This window comes from Pelmatolapia mariae, linkage group LG16_19, assembly GCF_036321145.2.
Source record: "Pelmatolapia mariae isolate MD_Pm_ZW linkage group LG16_19, Pm_UMD_F_2, whole genome shotgun sequence".
Lineage (NCBI taxonomy): Eukaryota > Metazoa > Chordata > Actinopteri > Cichliformes > Cichlidae > Pelmatolapia > Pelmatolapia mariae.
Window position 1 is genome coordinate 4745520 of NC_086241.1, and position 19092 is coordinate 4764611.

The following is a 19092-nucleotide window of genomic DNA, read 5'->3' on the forward strand; positions in this document are numbered from 1 at the left end:
TGTAGAGTTTGCTTGATTAACTTTTTTTAGGTTGATCGTAAAAGCCAGGCTAAATGAAAGTCAGAACACTCACTGGGGTAGTGGATAGTGTAATGTGCTCCCTGTAGGATGGTGTGCTAATAAAGAATATCTCTGTGAGAAAAGTTAAACACTCAATTAGGAGGGGTTTTTTTTCATGCTCTAATTGTTTGATTAAATAAGGTTGATTAAAATAACCCAAAATTTAATTTTATTGCTCTTAAGAGACATTTGATCCCAAAGAAATGTGCATTTTCCCTGGGGGCTTTCATAATGGTCGCAGATAAAAGAATATGTATGTGTTTTAATTGTTGTTTAAACCTAAATACTCAGCATCTTCATCGTATACTTGCTTCATCTGTGTCTCGTGTTTAAAAGAAAAAAATAGATAAAACGTCACTCGCCTATTTGCTTTTCCCTTAAGGCTGCAAAGTATAAACTGAGACATAAAAGAACAAAACCCACACTGTTCATCTTTGAACATCAAAGATGAATCCCTTTGATGTTCATATTTAGCTCCAAATTCCAATTTTGCCATGCCTTGTGGACCTTCTAACTGTGTTTTTCTTTTTAATGGTTAATTAAATATTTTAAAAATGCTTGCTAAAAGACACTGAACTGCATCTTTTCTCCAGGTTTTAGTCGTGTATATAACGTGCTGTACCTAAATACTGTCATTCCACTAATCTATACTGTGTATGCAGTTCGTGGGAACTTTAGTAGAACTGGTTTCCTTCCTTCTGAAATGGTTTAGATTTATTTTCTTATTGTTAACTATCATGGGAATTCAAAACCACCAACTTCACGCTTTGAATGGAAATGGTCTGCTGCTTAAAATTACATCCTAAAATTTGACAATATCATATTAATTATTTATATTAGTCTGCTTTTTGCTATTTTGTTTTTCTGCCTTCTGTGCGCACCTACAGCTGATAAATGGACTGATAAATGGCCAAATGACATGATACGACTGCCTCAGTGTTTGCATTTGATATTAAAAAAGTGTTGTGTTCTCATCAGAGAAACAGTTATTTTGGCAGAAGTCATGAAATCTGCAATCAGTCTTTTTGTCCTGTTTGGGTGGAGTGGAAACAAGCTGTTCATGCAACCTTTTAAATAGAAACAGTGAAATAATGTGAAAAATGTACAGAGGTCTATTGTTCATTCATCTGGTGTGATGTTTGTGTTCATGACTGTAGATTTAGCATGCACTCTATATTAACTCTGCTTTTGGTCTCTAACAACTGCTCTGTTGATGTTCAGTACTCACCAGGAAGGGTACAGCAAATTATTAAAGCTTAACCTGACTGTTGTGGCTGAAAACAGTGTTAGGACCTCACTCTTTGCAGAGGGAGGATTAATTTTAATTTAGTAATTAATATTAATAAAATAACTGGATATTTTGCTAGAAAACACATTATAATTTCTTGAGAAAAAACATGTATACACCAGTAATATAGTAGACTGGACTTTAAGGGTTAAATGCAAATGCTTAGAGCAATAGAAAGCAGCCTGTCAGTCATGAATGCAATTTCATTTTGCATATAAGACAATTTACTGACATGTCTGTGATATGTCATATCTAATATATTCACTGATTCATGATGATGTAATACAATTTATAGCTGAATAAGGATGATAGACATGTCAGTATAAATGTAAATAAAAATCTTCTGTAGTGAGACTACAGTCTGACCTGGGCATCATGGCCATGTTTATATAATTTAAGTCATTTGGTTCATAAATATTCTCAGCAAAAAGTTCTCAGATTTGGTTTGTCTGACAAATGTCTTAAGCTTTAAAATTTTATTCAGTGATCTTTAAAAAAAGGTCAGCTTTTCAACTTTTAACTTGGACTGCATTAGAATAATCTTTGCGCAAATACATACTGCACGATTGCCGGGTTTATGTCAGCTGGAATTTGGTGGAATACACTTTAAATGTATTTTGGAAAAAAGCTTTCATGCACATGCTACGGCCTTCGCGCACGTGGCCTTTTTTTTAAAGCAATCACTTCAGGTAAGCTAACAGCCCTGAGCTCAGTCTACAGTCTCAGGCCCATGTGACTCGTTGATTTGATTCGGAAAGCTATGTTGGAGTCATTTGAGCTCCCTAACGCAGCCTGAATCGGATCATACCCCAGTTTTGCCTCTGCTGGACAACGCCCCAGGAGTTAGTCTTGTTGTACACAAACAAATATTAAAGAGAAATAAATGGGTGGAGAAACAGAACAAATATGTTGTGTAGGACACAAAATTATACGCCATGACCTCAGTAATGAACCTAAATTTCACCTCTATTAAACATCTGAGTGCTTTCTAAAACGATGTATTAAAGAGCACTATCTACCATTCAATATCTCCAGCATCATCAGAACATCATGTAATATACCATCATCAAAAAATCTTTTGTTCACCCTTCAGCAGCGACTACTGCTTTTTCATTTGATCATTCTGGCAGCTAAGGACAAAGATTGCACTAGCATTGTGTTTTTGCACAGTAGACCTATGTGTTCCAAGAGTGCAGCGTGCTGAGGGAGATATGACTAATGGCAGAGGTTCATTAGGAACGACCCTGAATGGGTTTCAGGTTAGAGTTGCTTGAAGGCTCGACAGAAAAGCACTTAGTCACTGTTGTCTCTTGTTGGCTTTGGTCCTCCAGGTTCCGATGACCGGGACACAGACCTGTTCTTGTGCGACACCAACACATGCAAGTTTGATGGGGAATGTCTAAGAATTGGGAACATGGTGACATGCATTTGCGATTTCAAGGTAAGATGTGACGTTTCTGTTACTGTTTCATTGTGATTTTTACTACAATGTTTTTCCTTTTGGTGTTAAATGTCTCTCTGCTAACCCTCCCCTGTCTTTATTAAAAGTTCATTCATGGTATCTATAACAAAAAATGTAAGGCGGAGGTTTGATTTAATTGTATTATTTATACATTTGAAGAATTGTAATAGTGTCTGCCTTTCCAGCTTTTCCAAAATGTTGCCAATATTTATGCTAACATACAGAATAGTTAGCACATCTGCTAACTAGCTTACTACATATTTCATGTTATATTTTTTTCAGGGATTGTGCCCATTAATTACCATATGTTGACACATGTTGGTTAACTTTCCACTTTTGTCCTTGTCCAGATGGTAGCCATTAAAACAGGCCCTAGTTTCAAGGTTATAGCACCAATGCTACAGTCACACAAGGGAAAACAGTGTTTATAGACTGCGGCACAAACAAAATAATTACAACTCTGTGCAATGAACTTTTAATCTCTTTGAATTTGAAATAGTTGCTTCTAACACAGGGACCAGGTCTGCAACCACTTGTGGTTAGTTGCTGTGTAAGAGAGCAATAAAACGGCAGTAAGATGAATAAGATGAACCCAGTTATGGCAGTTATACGGAATGTGTTTGTGATGAAACAGCAATTAACTGTAGTAAATCAGCAAAAAATTGCATATCTGCTGCCTTCTGTACATGAGGACACTCACATTAAAAAGGAATTCACAGTAAAAGCTTAGAGTCCGGCCAAAACCCTGTGGCAGATTGGCGAATAACAATTTTGTCCCAAGTAGTTTGCTGTCCTGTTTTGTTGTTTTGTTTTTCTAGCATGACTGAGACATTACCTGGCTGGCGCAATCTATGTTAAATTTGAGTATTCATTTTGTTACTGTGTGAATTTGTAGCACTTGAAGAAATGCTTCATTGGAACAAAATAAATAGTGTGCACGGTACACTATAATCCCTCAATCCAATTGCTGCATTTTATAAATGCACAAATGATCATTCTAAACATCTGATTAGTGTTATGTAAAATAATGATTACTAAGTGTCTGAAATCTCAGTTGAGTACAGCTGCAACAGTCGTGAAAACCAGGGCCCTTAGTCTAGCCTCCTTTATTTTAATATATTTAACAGTCAAAGGCCAGGAGTGTGTGTGTGTGTGTGTGTGTGTGTGTGTGTGTGTGTTTTGCTTTCAGCACAATAAATCTAAATGATTTGAGCGTCAAATGCTGAAACTAATTAAAATTGCACTTGTATACGTGTAAAAATGGCACGTATAAAAGAAAAATAATAATGAAACACAGCAAAAAAACACTTGTGTTATTAGAAATATACACCTATAATAACTTGAAAGTTAATCTGTGATGCGTCTGAAGAAAGAATTTAAAGATTTATAGAATCGATTGGATCGAAGTCCATTGTCTCTATTAGACGATATTAGGCCCAAGGGGAGGTGCTCGCATACCATGAGCCCAGTTTATAGCTTGCTCTGATATTTGACATCGCTATCCTGGTATACTACACTCTCCACATTCATAAACAAGACTGTCACTGATGAGACCAAAGACTGAAAGGCCCTCGTTAACGGCATAAATCTAGGAAATTAGGCTGTTCTTGATAATGACTCATACTTAACTTTATGGCCAGACCTATAATAAAAAAGGAGCAAGCCAGTCAGCAGAGTATTGATTTTTGTATAACGTTTGCAAGCTTTGCCAATGAATATGCTATACAGAGCCCCTGATAATAGAAACCACTGGGATCTGAGGATGTGGCACGTGTTCTCATCTGTCGCTTTTATCAGAACGTCATCAGCGCGAGCAGGCACTAGGCAGGCTGACACTCGATTGGTCACCAGTTTTTATCTCAATTTCGTACTTCCCTGGGAGCAAACGTTAACAGAGGCCTGCAGATAAATGACATTACAGCTCCATTCCTCTTCAGGAGATCTCACACTGATACTGCTGTCGCTGTGCATTCAGGCGCTCTCTGTGCTCTCGGAAAAGAACAGGTCACACCACAATTTCTGCCTTAATACCATGAGTCAGAGGGCAACTTTCTATGCATCTTTGTTTTGTTTGTGTGGAGGAGTTCCTGATGTCAGTCTCTTTATTTCATCAGTCAACATAAACATGACCCTCCTAGCCTAGCAGGCGATGCCATGGCCTGAAATAATCAGTCACTACTAATCACTGTCAAATAAATGGATCCAAGATTTTTCTCCTGTTGGCAGTTTGTTCAAGCTTTCAGAGGGGAACGTTGCATAAATTCTCATCTTGGATGGATTTCCTTTGTTCCAGAGGAATCTATGTGTGCACACATTCGCACACAAAAACCCCAAGCAAGAGACATGCAAGGGACTGTGAAGAGGAAGAGAGTTTGATGTGGTGGAATCAATGGACACTATTCATTGCCAAGATGCATTAGATTCGCCTCACACTGACTCTTTAAAGAACCAAGACTTTCTCTCGCTAACCCAAGTCAAACTGCTACAAAGCAGCGTGTGCTCTTGTACCTGAAAATGAGTTACGTCTTGTCTTTGCTAATGCAATGCTCTGACTAATCACATAAAGTTTGCCGGTAATTCATCTCACAGCAGCTGCCGGGCAGAGCTATTGTTGCCGGTTTGGTTTTGTTAATGTCAGGTCACAGTGCTGATTCCCAAAGGGATCGTCCAGTCTAAAAGTATGTGCGCTCACGGCGATGTGAAATACTTCAACTCAAACTGTCCACTAAAGGGTAACTGGAACAATTTATTGTTCTTAGTAATGGTTCTTTTTAACAGAAAAGTTGGGAGTCGCTGGAAAAATGTCCAATAACTAGACACAAAATTTACATATAGCTGTTCTCAGACTCTGAAAGATATAAGACATCATGGAAGCAAATAAAGGAGGTTTAAATATAGGCATCACAGGAATGTCTGGGGGTTTTTTGTTGCTTTTTCCCCCAAAAAATAATTTAATGAATTTTCATTTTATTTATTTATTTTTTAGTAATAATTCCAACAGGAAAGCACACTTTGAAGTCATCTATCCTAAACTGTCATGGCTAAAGATAAAAGATGGATGTGGCAGGCGATGCTGGAGTAGCCTACTGGGAACTTTGCTCAACAGTTAAAACGGGAAATAGTCCCAAATTAAATTAGATAAACATCAAGTTAATCTGCTCTAAAAGTAAGACTCATATTGCACCTTTTACAGCTTTGATATTGGAGCCTCTGGATGGATGCTATAACCTGAGGGAATCCCCCGCCTACATCATTAAAGTTGGTCTAGCACATAAAGGATTAGATCGGTCATTTCATCATTGATATTTTCTCTACAACAACTGGCAAGAGACGAGGAGTCTTTTAATTATTACTGAATCTCTCTTGTAAAACAAGAAATGCATCAGATCAACTCGAGTTTCGCATATAAGGGCTATTTGTACAATTGAGTATCAGAAATGGCCGAAAATGTCATTAAAAATAAATAATGCAGTCCTTAAAAATCTTGCAGTTAAAGGTTTTCATATATTTTTGAGCAAGTGATAGCGAAATGTTCTGCTATGAATGAGGATGGTCAAGAAGTTAGTTAGTGAGGAGGACAGGACTGCCTGATAGGATACCGGGAAAAACAATGTTTATGAATCACATTAACTGCACTTTCAAGTAGAAAAAATCCACACAAACCCACAGAGAACATGATAAATGGATCCTGCATGAAATCCAGATGTTCATACACTCCCCATGTTTACATTGTAGATTGGAAGAAATCTATCACGTAAATTCAAATAAGATTAAAGGCTATTGAGCCAAGTCATTCATATTTTTTACAGCATTTCATGTACATAAAGTCAAAGATACAAGCAGAATTATTAAATGAATGATTGATTAAAGTTGTTAAATCAATAGCTTGAAGGTATCTATGAAATTACAGCTGCATTCTGACTTTAACATCAATCAATACTGATGGATTTAATACTGGGGTGGGGGTTTGCATAACTTAGTGTTGTTTAGGAGACTGATAAGAAACTAAAAGAAAAGTTTAAACTGAATTGTGCTGTCATTTATCCCGTTTTCTCCACCATAAAAATGGTTTGTAGCTTGAAGCTAGTGGCACATGATGTGTCTTAATGTATCAGCTCTTACATGTTCGATAGATTCTTAGAAAAATACAGGAATCAGATAAAGTGTTGTTGTTGTTTTTTTTATCTGTAATCAGATAAAGTTGGAACAAAGTGCTACAGGGTTTGGTAGGTTAGAATAAAATAGCTCAAAGAATAATGAGTTTTTCCCCACACGGTGTAATTAGTAGTATAAGTATGCATAGCATACCTTCATGAGTCTCTTCCAAACACAATAGCAAGGTTTGAATGCAGTAATATTCTTCAGAGAAAGTTCAAAATCTGTCATAGCCTACAGCAGGAACAAATTCAGGAACAGTCATGCTCCTGTTCCTGCTGAAAACAGCGTTAACATTATAGCTGCAGCTCTGTAACACTAGCTAACACTATTTAGTTTACACTTTTTGCATTTTGTTTAATTTTCTGCTGGATTCATGCATTTAATCGACAAAAGGTAATGATGGCAAATAAATTTTAATGGCAGCAAAATACTGGTACTTAGGTGCAAATTAGTGCAACAGGTCAATCAATTAATTTAATTTGTGTGAAGGAGAGCGAGTGATTTAGGTAGCAGAGGAAGCTTTATTTATCTGCAGTGTAATTAAACAATGAATTTGTCTCTCACGTTATAATTTAATAAATGTTTTCTATCAAAGTCAGTGAAATTACCACTAAATGTTTTCAGTGGCTTAGTGTATTAAACAAAATAAGATGACACTTTAAAGGCAAATGTCCTTTCAAAAACATCGGCGACACCAACGTTATCAATTACTGCTTATTAAGCCTGTGTTTATTCAGGTAAGTGAATCAGTAGATGATTTTGAGAACAAGTTAAAAATAAAAAATGCAAATGCTAAAAAATTAAATCATTTTTACAAAAATTTGGAGGGAAAAAAGTGTTGGCAAAAATCATGACCAAAGCATGTGACAGACTGTGTGCAAGCAAATCTTTGACAGAAATTCCTTTTGAAAGCCGTTCAAGTCTCAAAGGGCAGAGAGTTGGAAAGCACCGTGAGTAGATCCAGCAGCTCTGTTTATGAGTAAGATGTTACATTACAGCTGAATGTGAATGGAATATGTGTAAAAGCATCCAAGCATCTCCCGCCGAAGGTGTTGCAGATGAATGGGAGGCAGATGTTAACACAGCAGATGTAAGTAATGTGATGGGTCATTTATCTCGGGATTATGTACTACTCGAGGCTGATGACTACCAGCCCAGAGTCCTTGTAGTGTTCCAGGTAGGTCATGTTTAGTTTATGAAAGTTTCTGCAAATTGCCTGGCACCAGTAACACATTTCCTGAAGCAGTACACTGGATGTTATTGCTGCTCTGGATAGTTTAGCCCTGTTATCTTGAGAAATACTTTTTTTTCTATTTAAGAATCGAATCACGTAAATGACTCTTGCAGGATTTTATCTGTGTGGCTGTTTATGAGTTTGACAGAGTGACATTCAACTAGAACTACACCATGAGTGACATGTTTCTGTTTGTCATCCTTCCAGTACAGTGTTCCCTTGCTATAATGCAGTTCACCTTTCGCGGCCTCGCTGTTTCGCGGATTTATTTTTGTGCAATTTTGCATGTTTTTTTTTGTTTTTTTGTTTTTTTCCAGCGCATTGTGTTCTGCGTTCTGATCGGCTGTAAACCACTGTCAATCAATCTCCTCCGTGCCGTGTCTCCTGTACAATAGAGAATGCGTTCAGTTTGTCAGATTTACATAAATCTTCGATCACTAGCAGTGTGACTCTGAAGTGTTGTACTGTATGTTTTATCCCCAACAAAAACATCCATCCATCCATCTTCTTCCACTTTACCCGGGGCCGGGTCGCGGGGGCAGCAGCCTAAGCAGAGAAGCCCAGACCTCCCTCTCCCCAGCCACCTCCTCTAGCTTATCTGGGGGAACACCAAGGCGTTCCCAGGCCAGCCGAGAGATATAATCTCTCCAGCGTGTCCTGGGTCTGTCCTGGGGCCTCCTCCTGGTGGGACATGCCCGGAACACCTCACCCAGGAGGCGCCCAGGAGGCATCCTTGTCAGATGCCCGAACCACCTCAGCCGGCTCCTTTCGACGTGGAGGAGCAGCGGCTCTACTCTGAGCCCCTCCCGGATGGCTGAACTTCTCACCCTATCTCTAAGGGAGAGGCCAGCCACCCTTTGGAGGAAGCTTATTTCCGCCGCTTGTATCCGCGATCTCGTTCTTTTGGTCACTACCCACAGCTCGTGGCCATAGGTGAGGGTAGGGACGTAGATCGACCGGTAAATTGAGAGCTTCGCTTTTACACTCAGCTCTCTCTTCACCACGACGGACTGGTGCAGCTTCCGCATCACTGCGGCTGTCGATCTCCGGCTCCCTTCTCCCATCACTCGCGAACAAGACACCGAGATACCTGAACTCCTCCACTTGGGCCAGGAGCTCATCCCCGACCCGAAGTGGGCACTCCACCCTTTTCCGGCTGAGAACCATGGCCTCAGATTTGGAGGTGCTGATCCTCATTCCCGCTCCTTCACACTCGGCTGCGAACCGTTCCAGTGCGAACTGGAGGCCATCACCCGATAAAGCCAACAGAACCACATCATCCGCGAAAAGCAGAGATGAGATCCTGAGGCCACTAAAGTGAAAGCCCTCCACCACCTGGCGGCGCCTAGAAATCCTGTCCATAAAAATTATGAACAGAATCAGTGACAAAGGGCAGCCCTGGCGGAGCCCATCACCCACCTGGAACGAGTCCGACTTATTGCCGGCAATGTGAACCAAGCTCTTGCAATGGTTGTATAGGGATCAAATGGCCCATAGCAATGGGCCAGACACCCCATACTCCCGTAGCACCTCCCACAGGACACCTCGAGGGACACGGTCGAATGCCTTCTCCAAGTCCACAAAACACATGTAGACTGGTTGGGCAAACTCCCATGCGCCCTCTAGTATCCTTGAGAGGATAAAGAGCTGGTCCAGTGTTCCGCGACCAGGACGAAAACCGCATTGTTCCTCCTGTATCTGAGGTTCGACTAGCGGATGAACTCTCCTTTCCAGCACCCTGGCATAGACTTTCCCAGGGAAGCTGAGGAGTGTGATCCACCTGTAGTTGGAACACACCCTCCGGTCCCCCATCTTAAAGATGGGGACCACCACCCCAGTCTGCCAGTCCAGGGGTACTGCCCCTGATCTCCACACAACATTTTAGAGGCGTGTCAGCCAGGACAGCCCTACAGCGTCCAGAGCCTTCAGGAACTCGGGGCGGACCTCATCCACACCAGGGGCTCTGCCACCAAGGAGTTGTTTAACTGCCTCAGTGACCTCGCCCCCGGAAATTGGCGGGTCATCCCCCTAGATCCCAGACTCTGCTTCCTCCTCGGAAGACGTGTCAGTGGGATTAAGGAGGTCCTCGAAGTATTCCTTCCACCGCCTGACAATTTTCTCAGTCGAAGTCAGCAGTGCTCCGCCAGCACTATACACAGTGCAGGTAGAGCACCGCTTTCCCCTCCTGAGACGCCTGACGGTTTGCCAGAATCTCTTCGAGGCAGTCCGAAAGTCTTTTTCCATGGCCTCTCCGAACTCCTTCCACACCCGAGTTTTTGCTTCAGCCACTGCCCGAGCCGCATTCCGCTTGGCATGTCGGTACCTGTCAGCTGCCTCCGAAGTCCCACAGGCTAACCAAGCCCGATAGGACTCCTTCTTCATCCTGGTGGCTCCCTTCACCTCTGGTGTCCACCATTTGGTTCGGGGGTTACCACCACGACAGGCACCAACCACCTTGCGGCCGCAGCTCAATGCAGCAGCTTCGGCAATGGAGACGCTGAACATGGTCCATTCGGACTCAATGTCCCCAGTCTCCCTCGGAATGCTGTTGAAGCTCTGCCGGAGGTGTGCATTGAAGATCTCACGGACTGGGGCCTCTGCTAGACATTCCCAGCACACCCTCACTACACGTTTAGGTGTACCGGGTCTGTCCAGCGTCCTCCCCCGCCACCTGATCCAACTGACCACCAGGTGGTGATCAGTTGACAGCTCAGCCCCTCTCTTTACCCGAGTGTCCAGAACATATGGTTGCAGGTCTGGTGATACAATTACAAAATCGTCCTGGTGCCACGTGCACTTATGGACACTCTTATGTTCGAACAAGGTGTTCGTTATGGCCAAACTGTGATTTGCACTGAAGTCCAGTAACAAAACACCGCTCGGGTTCAGATCAGGGAGGCCGTTCCTCCCAATCACGCCCCTCCAGGTCTCGCTGTCGTTACCCACGTGAGCATTGAAGTCTCCCAGTAGGACAACAGAGTCTCCAGGTGGAGCACCTTCCAGCACCCCACCCAGGGACTCTAAGAAGGCTGGGTACTCTGAACTGCCACTCGGCGCATAAGTGCAGATGACAGTCAGGACCCGTTCCCCGACCCTAAGGCGCAGGGAACAAACCCTCTCATCCACCGAGAAGAACCCCAACGTACAGGCAGCAAGCTGAGGGGATATTAGAATACCCACCCCAGCCCACTGCCTCTCACCAGGGGCAACTCCAGATCGAGACAGAGTCCAGTCCCTCTCCAGGAGACTGGTTCCAGAGCCCAAGCCATGCGTAGAGGTGAGCCCGACTATATCTAGCTGGTACCTCTCAACCTCACGCACTAACTCAGGCTCCTTCCCCACCAGAGAGGTGACATTCCATGTCCCAATTGCCAGTCTTGGTAGTCGGGGATCAGTCCGCCAGGGCCTCTGCTCCTGGCCCCCACCCGGCACACAATGAACCCGACCCCTACGACGCCTCCTGCGGGTGGTGGGCCTGCGGGAGGATGGGCCCATGTCCCCTTTTCGGCCACCAGACGCTTGCCCTTTGGCACCCTCCCCGGGCCTGTCTCCAGGGCGGGGCCCCGGTAACCTTATCCCGGGCAGGGTAAACTGTTCCCTCGATGTTTTCTTCATAAGGGTCAACAAAAACAATGTCGACGAAACGTTTTGCACCGTCAAAGGCACCTGCGGTAGCACCCAAAATTCAGAGGAAGATGCTAACCATCGCACAAAAAGTTGGACTTGGTTGGTTTCATTCTATAATACTGGACTTATTTTTCTACGAAGGTTTGAACTTTGAGTGTTTAAACAAGAGAGAAAAGTGTGAAAATGTTCATGCCTATCTGAGAAAAGTGTATAAAGTGTGTAGTGAGGGGTTTTACAGCCTTAAAACATCTATAATAATTGTAAAAAATAAAGCTGGCTACTTCGCGGATATCATCTATCGTGGGTAATTTTAGAACGTAACTCCCACGATAAACGAGGGAACACTGTAATCCTTATAATAAAAGTGTCTTTTAGATTCATAATCATAATGCCACAGTGTGAAAGTGTACGGTTAAAGTTTTATGAATAGGCGCTCAAAATCAACATAACTGAGAGCTGATTTTCCCTTTAGGCTGCTTTGAAAATACATTGGCTCTGAGGATCTCATTTAATACTGCTTCACAAAGTCTCAACGTTGTCTGTGTGGGTTTAAATAAAAATGTCATAGTAATAAATAAATATAGGAAAAAAGTAGTTGGCTCTTTTGTCTATGTCTTTAGTAAAAAGTTTCGTGTTGATTTTATGATCTCAGTCATTAGTTTCCAGTTAGTTCCCACTAGAATTAAAAATGATGATAAAGAGGACAGTTTTAGTATTGGCCTATCTTGTGACCGACAAGTTGGTACTTTATGAGTACAGAGTGTCCCTTGGTTTTTTTTAAAATACAAATTCACCTCTCACCAAGACAGCAATGGCAAAAACATTCACTTTCATAATGAGAACACATTAACCAATGGGTTACTTCATGGGTTGTGCCAAAAGACAATGATCTCGGAAATCCGTGAGGGTTGATTGTTATTAAATTCATATTCAGTTCTAAACTGCCCTCCTGTAATTTCATATCAGCACATAACCAACACTTGCAACAGGAACATGTCTCTCTGTACATCCCCCCATGTGGCACCTCTGCCCTCTTTATCACCTCTTTGTAACTTTTCCGCTTACTGTCTGTTTGAAGATGAAACACTATGCTTCACATATGGAGGACTCTGTGAGTCATTCTACACATGTAAAAATACATTTGGGAGACAAACTCCCTGGTATCACTTTCTGTTGCCAGCAGCAGTAGCACTGCTGTGTTTGGGCAATTACCCTGCCACCGACGCTATCAGATGATTATCAAACAATTGCTGCGCATATTGGATGATTTGACTAAGAAGGAGGTCGTCCAGCCCTATTACATCAATCTTTTATATACCCTTGTATTTTCCACAAAAACAACAACATTATTCATTCAAATAGGCAAAACGACCTCTGAGCGGTACGTGTACGTGTTTTCCTCATAAATGACCTTTTGTAGTCATGGAGATAACACATTGTCTGAGACAGAAGTAGTTTAACGTCATAGCAGTGCAAACGCTCTTAGAGAGGAGGCTTAGGGTGGACAGTGTGCTTTGACATGCGGGGGCAGCTGTTCCCATCCTGTATCCTGCAACGACTTGTAACCGCTATTTTATGGTATATTATATGTAATTGAGATCCTTATCTGTGGAAAGCAATTAATATCGCGTTTAAAAATAAGACCAGTTATTAGCTAATAACACAACTGTATACAATCAGGCATATGTAGCACCTTTATTATATAAACTGAAGAAGTTGGGAAGTTGCTGTGGCTTTTGATGGCAGCAAGACATCTCTAATAGAGCTGGGACAGCACCATGTTTACCACTGTGGAGCATCCCCTCTTCAGTCCATAAAAGCTGGTTACTGAGGAGATCAGTTGCTGGGTTTATGGGAGAGATTGTTGTCCCTTTTTTTTCTGATATATGATTCTAACTGCTCAACATTGCTGGGTCTTCTTTGTTGTATTTTTCACTTCATGATGCACCAAGTGTTTTCAGTTGGTGAAAGGTCTGGCCTGCAGGCAGGGCAGTTCAGCATGTGGACTCTTCTGCTCTGAAGTCATGCTGTTTAAATAGATACAGTGTTCAGTTTAGCATTGTCTTGTTGAATAATGCAGTGCCTTCCCTCCCTGAAAAACATAATGTCTGGATGGGAGCACATGATGCTCTAAAACCTGTATATACCTTGCAGCACTGATGGTGCCTTTCCAGATGTGCAAGCTGCCAATTCCATAGTCACTAATGCATTGCCATATCATCAGAGATGGAGGCTTTTGAAGTGAGTGCTGATATCAAGCCAGATGGTCCCACTTCTGTTCACTCCAGAGGATCCGGCATCCATGTTTTCCAAATGATTTATATGACCATAGATTACATTTTCATTTTGCCTAAGTCAATTTTTATTGAGAATAGAAGGCCCATAGTAGAGAGTGACATTTCTGGATTGGGTTCACATATGGCTTCTTCTTTAAAAGACAGAGATTTTACCTGCTTCTTGGATGATATGCTAAATTGTGCTCACAGACAGTGTTTTCTAGAATTTCTGAACCCATGCCTTGATTTCTTTCACAGAAGCATAAATGGTTTTAATGTAGTGCTCTACACCTCATTTTTGACCTTGTCCCTTGCGTACAGTGATTTCTCCAGATTCTATTTTGAGTTTATGAACTGTAGGAGGAGAGGAGTTATTTACAGCCTGTGCACTTTTACAGGAACATCATTTTGAAATTCGTAGATTGGTGAACTCTGTACATATCTTCACTTCTGAGAAACTCTGTAAGATACTTTTTTGTATCTAATCCTGTCAGCAAGATGTTGGCAATTAACCTAATTAGTTGTAAAATGTTTCTCCAGCTGTTTCTATTTCACACCACTTACTTTTCCAGCCTTTCGCCACCCCCGTCCCAACTTTTCTGAGATCTGTCACTACTATCAAATTCAAAGAAAACTATTTTTTTTTCTTAAATGGCAATTTTTGTAAGTTTGAACATTTGATATGTTTTCGATATACTATTGGAGTGAAATAGGAGTTAATGAGATGTCCAAATCATTTCATTTTCACAGCTCAACTTTTGTGAAATTTGGGTTGTATAGATTACCTGCCCTCTAGTGGATCGTCACTGCAATATACGAAGGGGAGTGTCATTTTTACCTATTGCTTTGTCAGTAATTTAGCATTTTTTTAAAAAGTACAAGAGAGTTCAAATTTAGCGAGACAAATATTGACTTGAAGTTAGAAAGATATACAGAGCAATACTTCAGGCCAGGGTACACAAATGTTGCGTATGCAGGTAGTGTAGTGTGGTGTAAAATCTGTGCATGCAGGCACTATCCTGTCTGACCTCTCTAAATACATCCAACACCACACTGTACATTCAGACTGCAAAGCAAATTTATTGACTTTATATAAAAGAATTTAGGATAATGTTGGCAGCACATTTGGTCCTCAATGTGCTCCCTGCTGGTTGTTTGATGTGGCCACTCCTCGCTGTTATGCCTGACCTCAAATTGCTCTCCCACTTTTCACCGCCGGAAGCCGTCTAATGTTTGGGTTGTGATGGCCAGACTGCTGAAGCTCGCAGCACATCAAAGAGGGATGAGAGCTAATGTGGGTTCATATGATGTTGATGGGAGGGTGTGGAAGGGCATTGCGTCCTTCATATTGCACTAAACAAGAAGCTGTGAAAACGTTTTGACACACACCTTTCAGAAGCACGTACACACAGCAACAAATGCCTGAGTGCACCTTAAACAGCGGAAACACACCTGGCCTTCCCTCTCTCCCCACCTTCCTCCTTCAACAGATTAACACAACACCCCATTCACTTCCACACAAATAAGCTAAAATCATGAAATCCACACACCGTCACACAGGCCCAGGTGGTACTGACAGTAGCTTTTGATGCAGACCCCATTCCATATATTTGCATTCATTTATAATCATTTTATCCAGGGCCATGTGTACCTACTGGGAGTGAGCTTTTGAATAATAGTGAGTTTATTTTCTCCAGCTGACCAGTATCACAGTTTTGTCAGTGATCTAGATTTGGCCGTTCGCTGCAGCGAGTGGACAGCATTGTGACTTTCTTTCACATCATGGAAATCAGTTGGTGAAATTTGATGGTGGAAAAAGACTGTCGCGGAGAGCTCTCATGTACATATTATGAAGTCATCACTAAAGCAACGATTGGATATGATCTACCTTTTAATATAACAGATTTTAGAAATACCCATGTTACAAAATCACAGTTACATGTGTTTAAGTTACTTTCTTTAACAGTGACGAAGAATAAATTACATTAGTCTTAGCTTGAACTTTTGATTTTGCTTGAACAAGCATATCAGTTAAAGCAGCAGCATTTTTATGGGAGGCATTCCTAAAGAAAATACTAAATACACTTTTGGTTCAAGTGGTTATACTCCATGAAGAGACATTCTGTTAATTCAGCTCAGGTTTTGAACTATTCCTGCTGCAAGTGCAACACAAAAGAGTTGAATGGAATGTTGTTGCTCTAAGCATTTTGTTCTGCTTCGAAATGCTTGCAAGTACTTCATAACGAAAAGCAACATTTTTGGATTAGTTTCTGTAAAGATTAGTTTCTGAATTATTATGTTTTAGTTGAGTAGGAGGCTTTGAGAAGCACAAGTGGAATTCCAATCGCCTTTATATCAGAAAGGACCACTAAAAGAAGATGGTTATTTCCATCTGTAGCAATTTATATTTGGTCTTAGGGTGCTCTTCTGGGACCTCGAACTCACATATACATAGAACACATAGGGCAGAGGACACGTCTTACCATGTGCATAGAAAGAAAGCAGGTGGCAGAGAGCAGTTGGCTGTTAAGGACACAGTAGGCGTCATCGAAAAGAGCTGCTGGTGTGGAGGTGGGTTGCAAAGTGACTTGCAGACAGCTGTAAGCAGCCTAAAGTAGCTTTAACAGTCCACCCTATGTAAAAGTTAGCAAAAGCTGATGTCACATGCTCGACTTATTATGGTGGCAGCAGTATTAGCATTGACTGTGTCAACATGTCAGCATGGTCAACTAAGCAGGACAAAGCTCCATCTGTGGAACAAATATGTCTCTTTAGTTGTTTGGGTCAATTAATTCTTCAGGTTGTTTGATCTTTCCTGTCAAAACTTTATCTCTGCAAGACAAATATACCAATTAATGTCACCAAGAGAAGTTAGCACAGGAGGTGAGTTTCTGGGTTCCTTTTTTGAATTTGTTTCAAATGCAACGCCATTCATCACAAACAGAGGCAGTAATAATGAATGAATTAAAGGTTTCACTTGTACTTTTACTGACAGAATTTTTATTAATACGCTTGAAAAAGCATGCATGAGTTTTCTTGAAGTCTTGTAAAGCTTTTGAGTTTATTATAGAATATTTCCTCTGTTGTTTATACAAACTCTTCTGCAGCCACAACTCTAACGGTTGGGTTAAAATCACAACAGAGGCTACTTCTCTTAACATGAGCTCTCATACCCAGATGTAGTGCATGTGATATATATCAATGACAGCCTAAATATGTTCCTGTTACACTGGGAAGGCAGAGAAGGAAGACACTGGACTCGGGGAGGAATTGCGCTGGGCGTCTCTCCTGAAAAACGGAGGATCTGTGTCAGCTCCTCTGTGGCTCTGGCTGGCCTGTCAGACACTATTACAGAGGAGTGTGTCTCTAGCGACTCGGCTGGGGAGACTCCACAGGGATTGGCAGGCTAGGCCCTAATCAAGAGAAGACTGCGAAGCGGTTAAAGAGCAGAAGCACAAGCCACCTCCCAGTCTTCCTCTATCTCTCTCCATCTTCCTGTTGTCACAGTAACTCCAGTCTTTGTCTCCCTCTCACTTGTCCAAACAACTCACCCTGCCTTGTTGCTGTCCTGTGCTACTCTCTCTTTGTCTTCTCCTTCATTGTAAGGACTTGACCAGTGTGCGTAAACATGGCAAGGCATCATGGGAAAACAGTTTGTCACTTACCCAGACAGTGCTTGACACTGCTCTATCCAGGAGGTCTGTGGAATACAACACATTGTCAGGCACAGAAAAGATTTGTCACTCTGACGGCGCTCCTCTGGGATTCATTGTTGTTTTTTTGCTGTTTTTTTTTTTTCCCCATTCACCTTATATGACATCCACTGTTTCTAAGTGTTTGCGACCCGGCTTTGCTAAAGTTTATCTTCAGCAAAATAAAACTTTACTACACTTATGGGACACTGACTTTGTCAGCAACTCGGCTTTTGGTTGCTGCTAACTTCAGTGGTCTCCATTCTCCCTAGGAATTTTGATATAACTGGATCTGAAAGGAAGTTGAGCCCAAGCCTGTCAGTGACCATTATCACAGATGCACCAGCCCACACCACACTTTGTTCTTTGTGTGTGAGCCATCGTTAGTGTTTTGGTTGTCTCTTTTTCTAGCATGGATGAAGGTCAGCCCCTTGCATGAAGCTGATAATCTGATAAATGGTTTTTTTAGCACAGAATGCAGCAGAATAGATGTTGTGAATTTTGACTTTGGGACAAACCCGTGCTAATGATTTGATATTAAAGAATAAATCATATCAGAGAAGGCCTGATATGATTCATTCTCCAAAAACATTATAGATTAATAATTAAAATGTATGCAAAATACATTATTTCTCAGATAAAATCAATTTTTGTGCTGATGTTTAAATATCATAGATGAAGTTTTCCCTGCTATCCCCATACTGTACATTACCTAATCAATAGAACAGTGAACATGCTGAATTAACAACAGAACAATTTCTTGAACACTGATTGAGATTAAAGGGTTTATGGAAAAGTTTTGAGCAATTACTTTGTTTGATTTACAGCCAAATTGTGGCCTAACCATTAGAATATGTGCAAAATGTACTTTCTGAAAAAAGCATTTAGAAAAACATGTTTTTGAAGTTTTTTGTTTTTTTTTAAAAGATGACACTAAAATAAACCACAGGTCGATTATTTTAATAGTATAATGATTTCATTTGGAATTGCTTCTGCTACCCTTGAACATTTTTCTGAAAATGAAATATGAAAAATTGCTATAATTCTTAAAAACAATTCTCAGTGCTTGAATGGATGGATAGAAGCTTTACATCAGAACCTAACGAGCCACAAGTGTTGCCTCTTCCTTTCCCCATTTTCACTGTACAGTCTTGCAATGATTTTTTAAATGATCACAACAGCACATTTATTTAATTTTGTTCATGAACACACAATGTCAGGTATTTGTTTTGGTTTGGTTCACTCCAGTAGCTTGTAGAGTCACCTTTAGCAGAAATAACTTGAAGTAATCATTT

General features: G+C 41.2%; 1 protein-coding gene across 1 annotated transcript in view; it reads left to right on the top strand.

The window, feature by feature from the left end:
* Positions 1-19092, top strand: part of tmeff2a (transmembrane protein with EGF-like and two follistatin-like domains 2a) — a 139243-nt gene that overhangs the window by 10900 nt on the left and 109251 nt on the right. The window contains exon 2 of the mRNA XM_063497242.1: positions 2680-2789. Within this exon, the coding sequence (XP_063353312.1) occupies positions 2680-2789 (110 nt within the window). The remainder of the gene's footprint in view (positions 1-2679; positions 2790-19092) is intronic.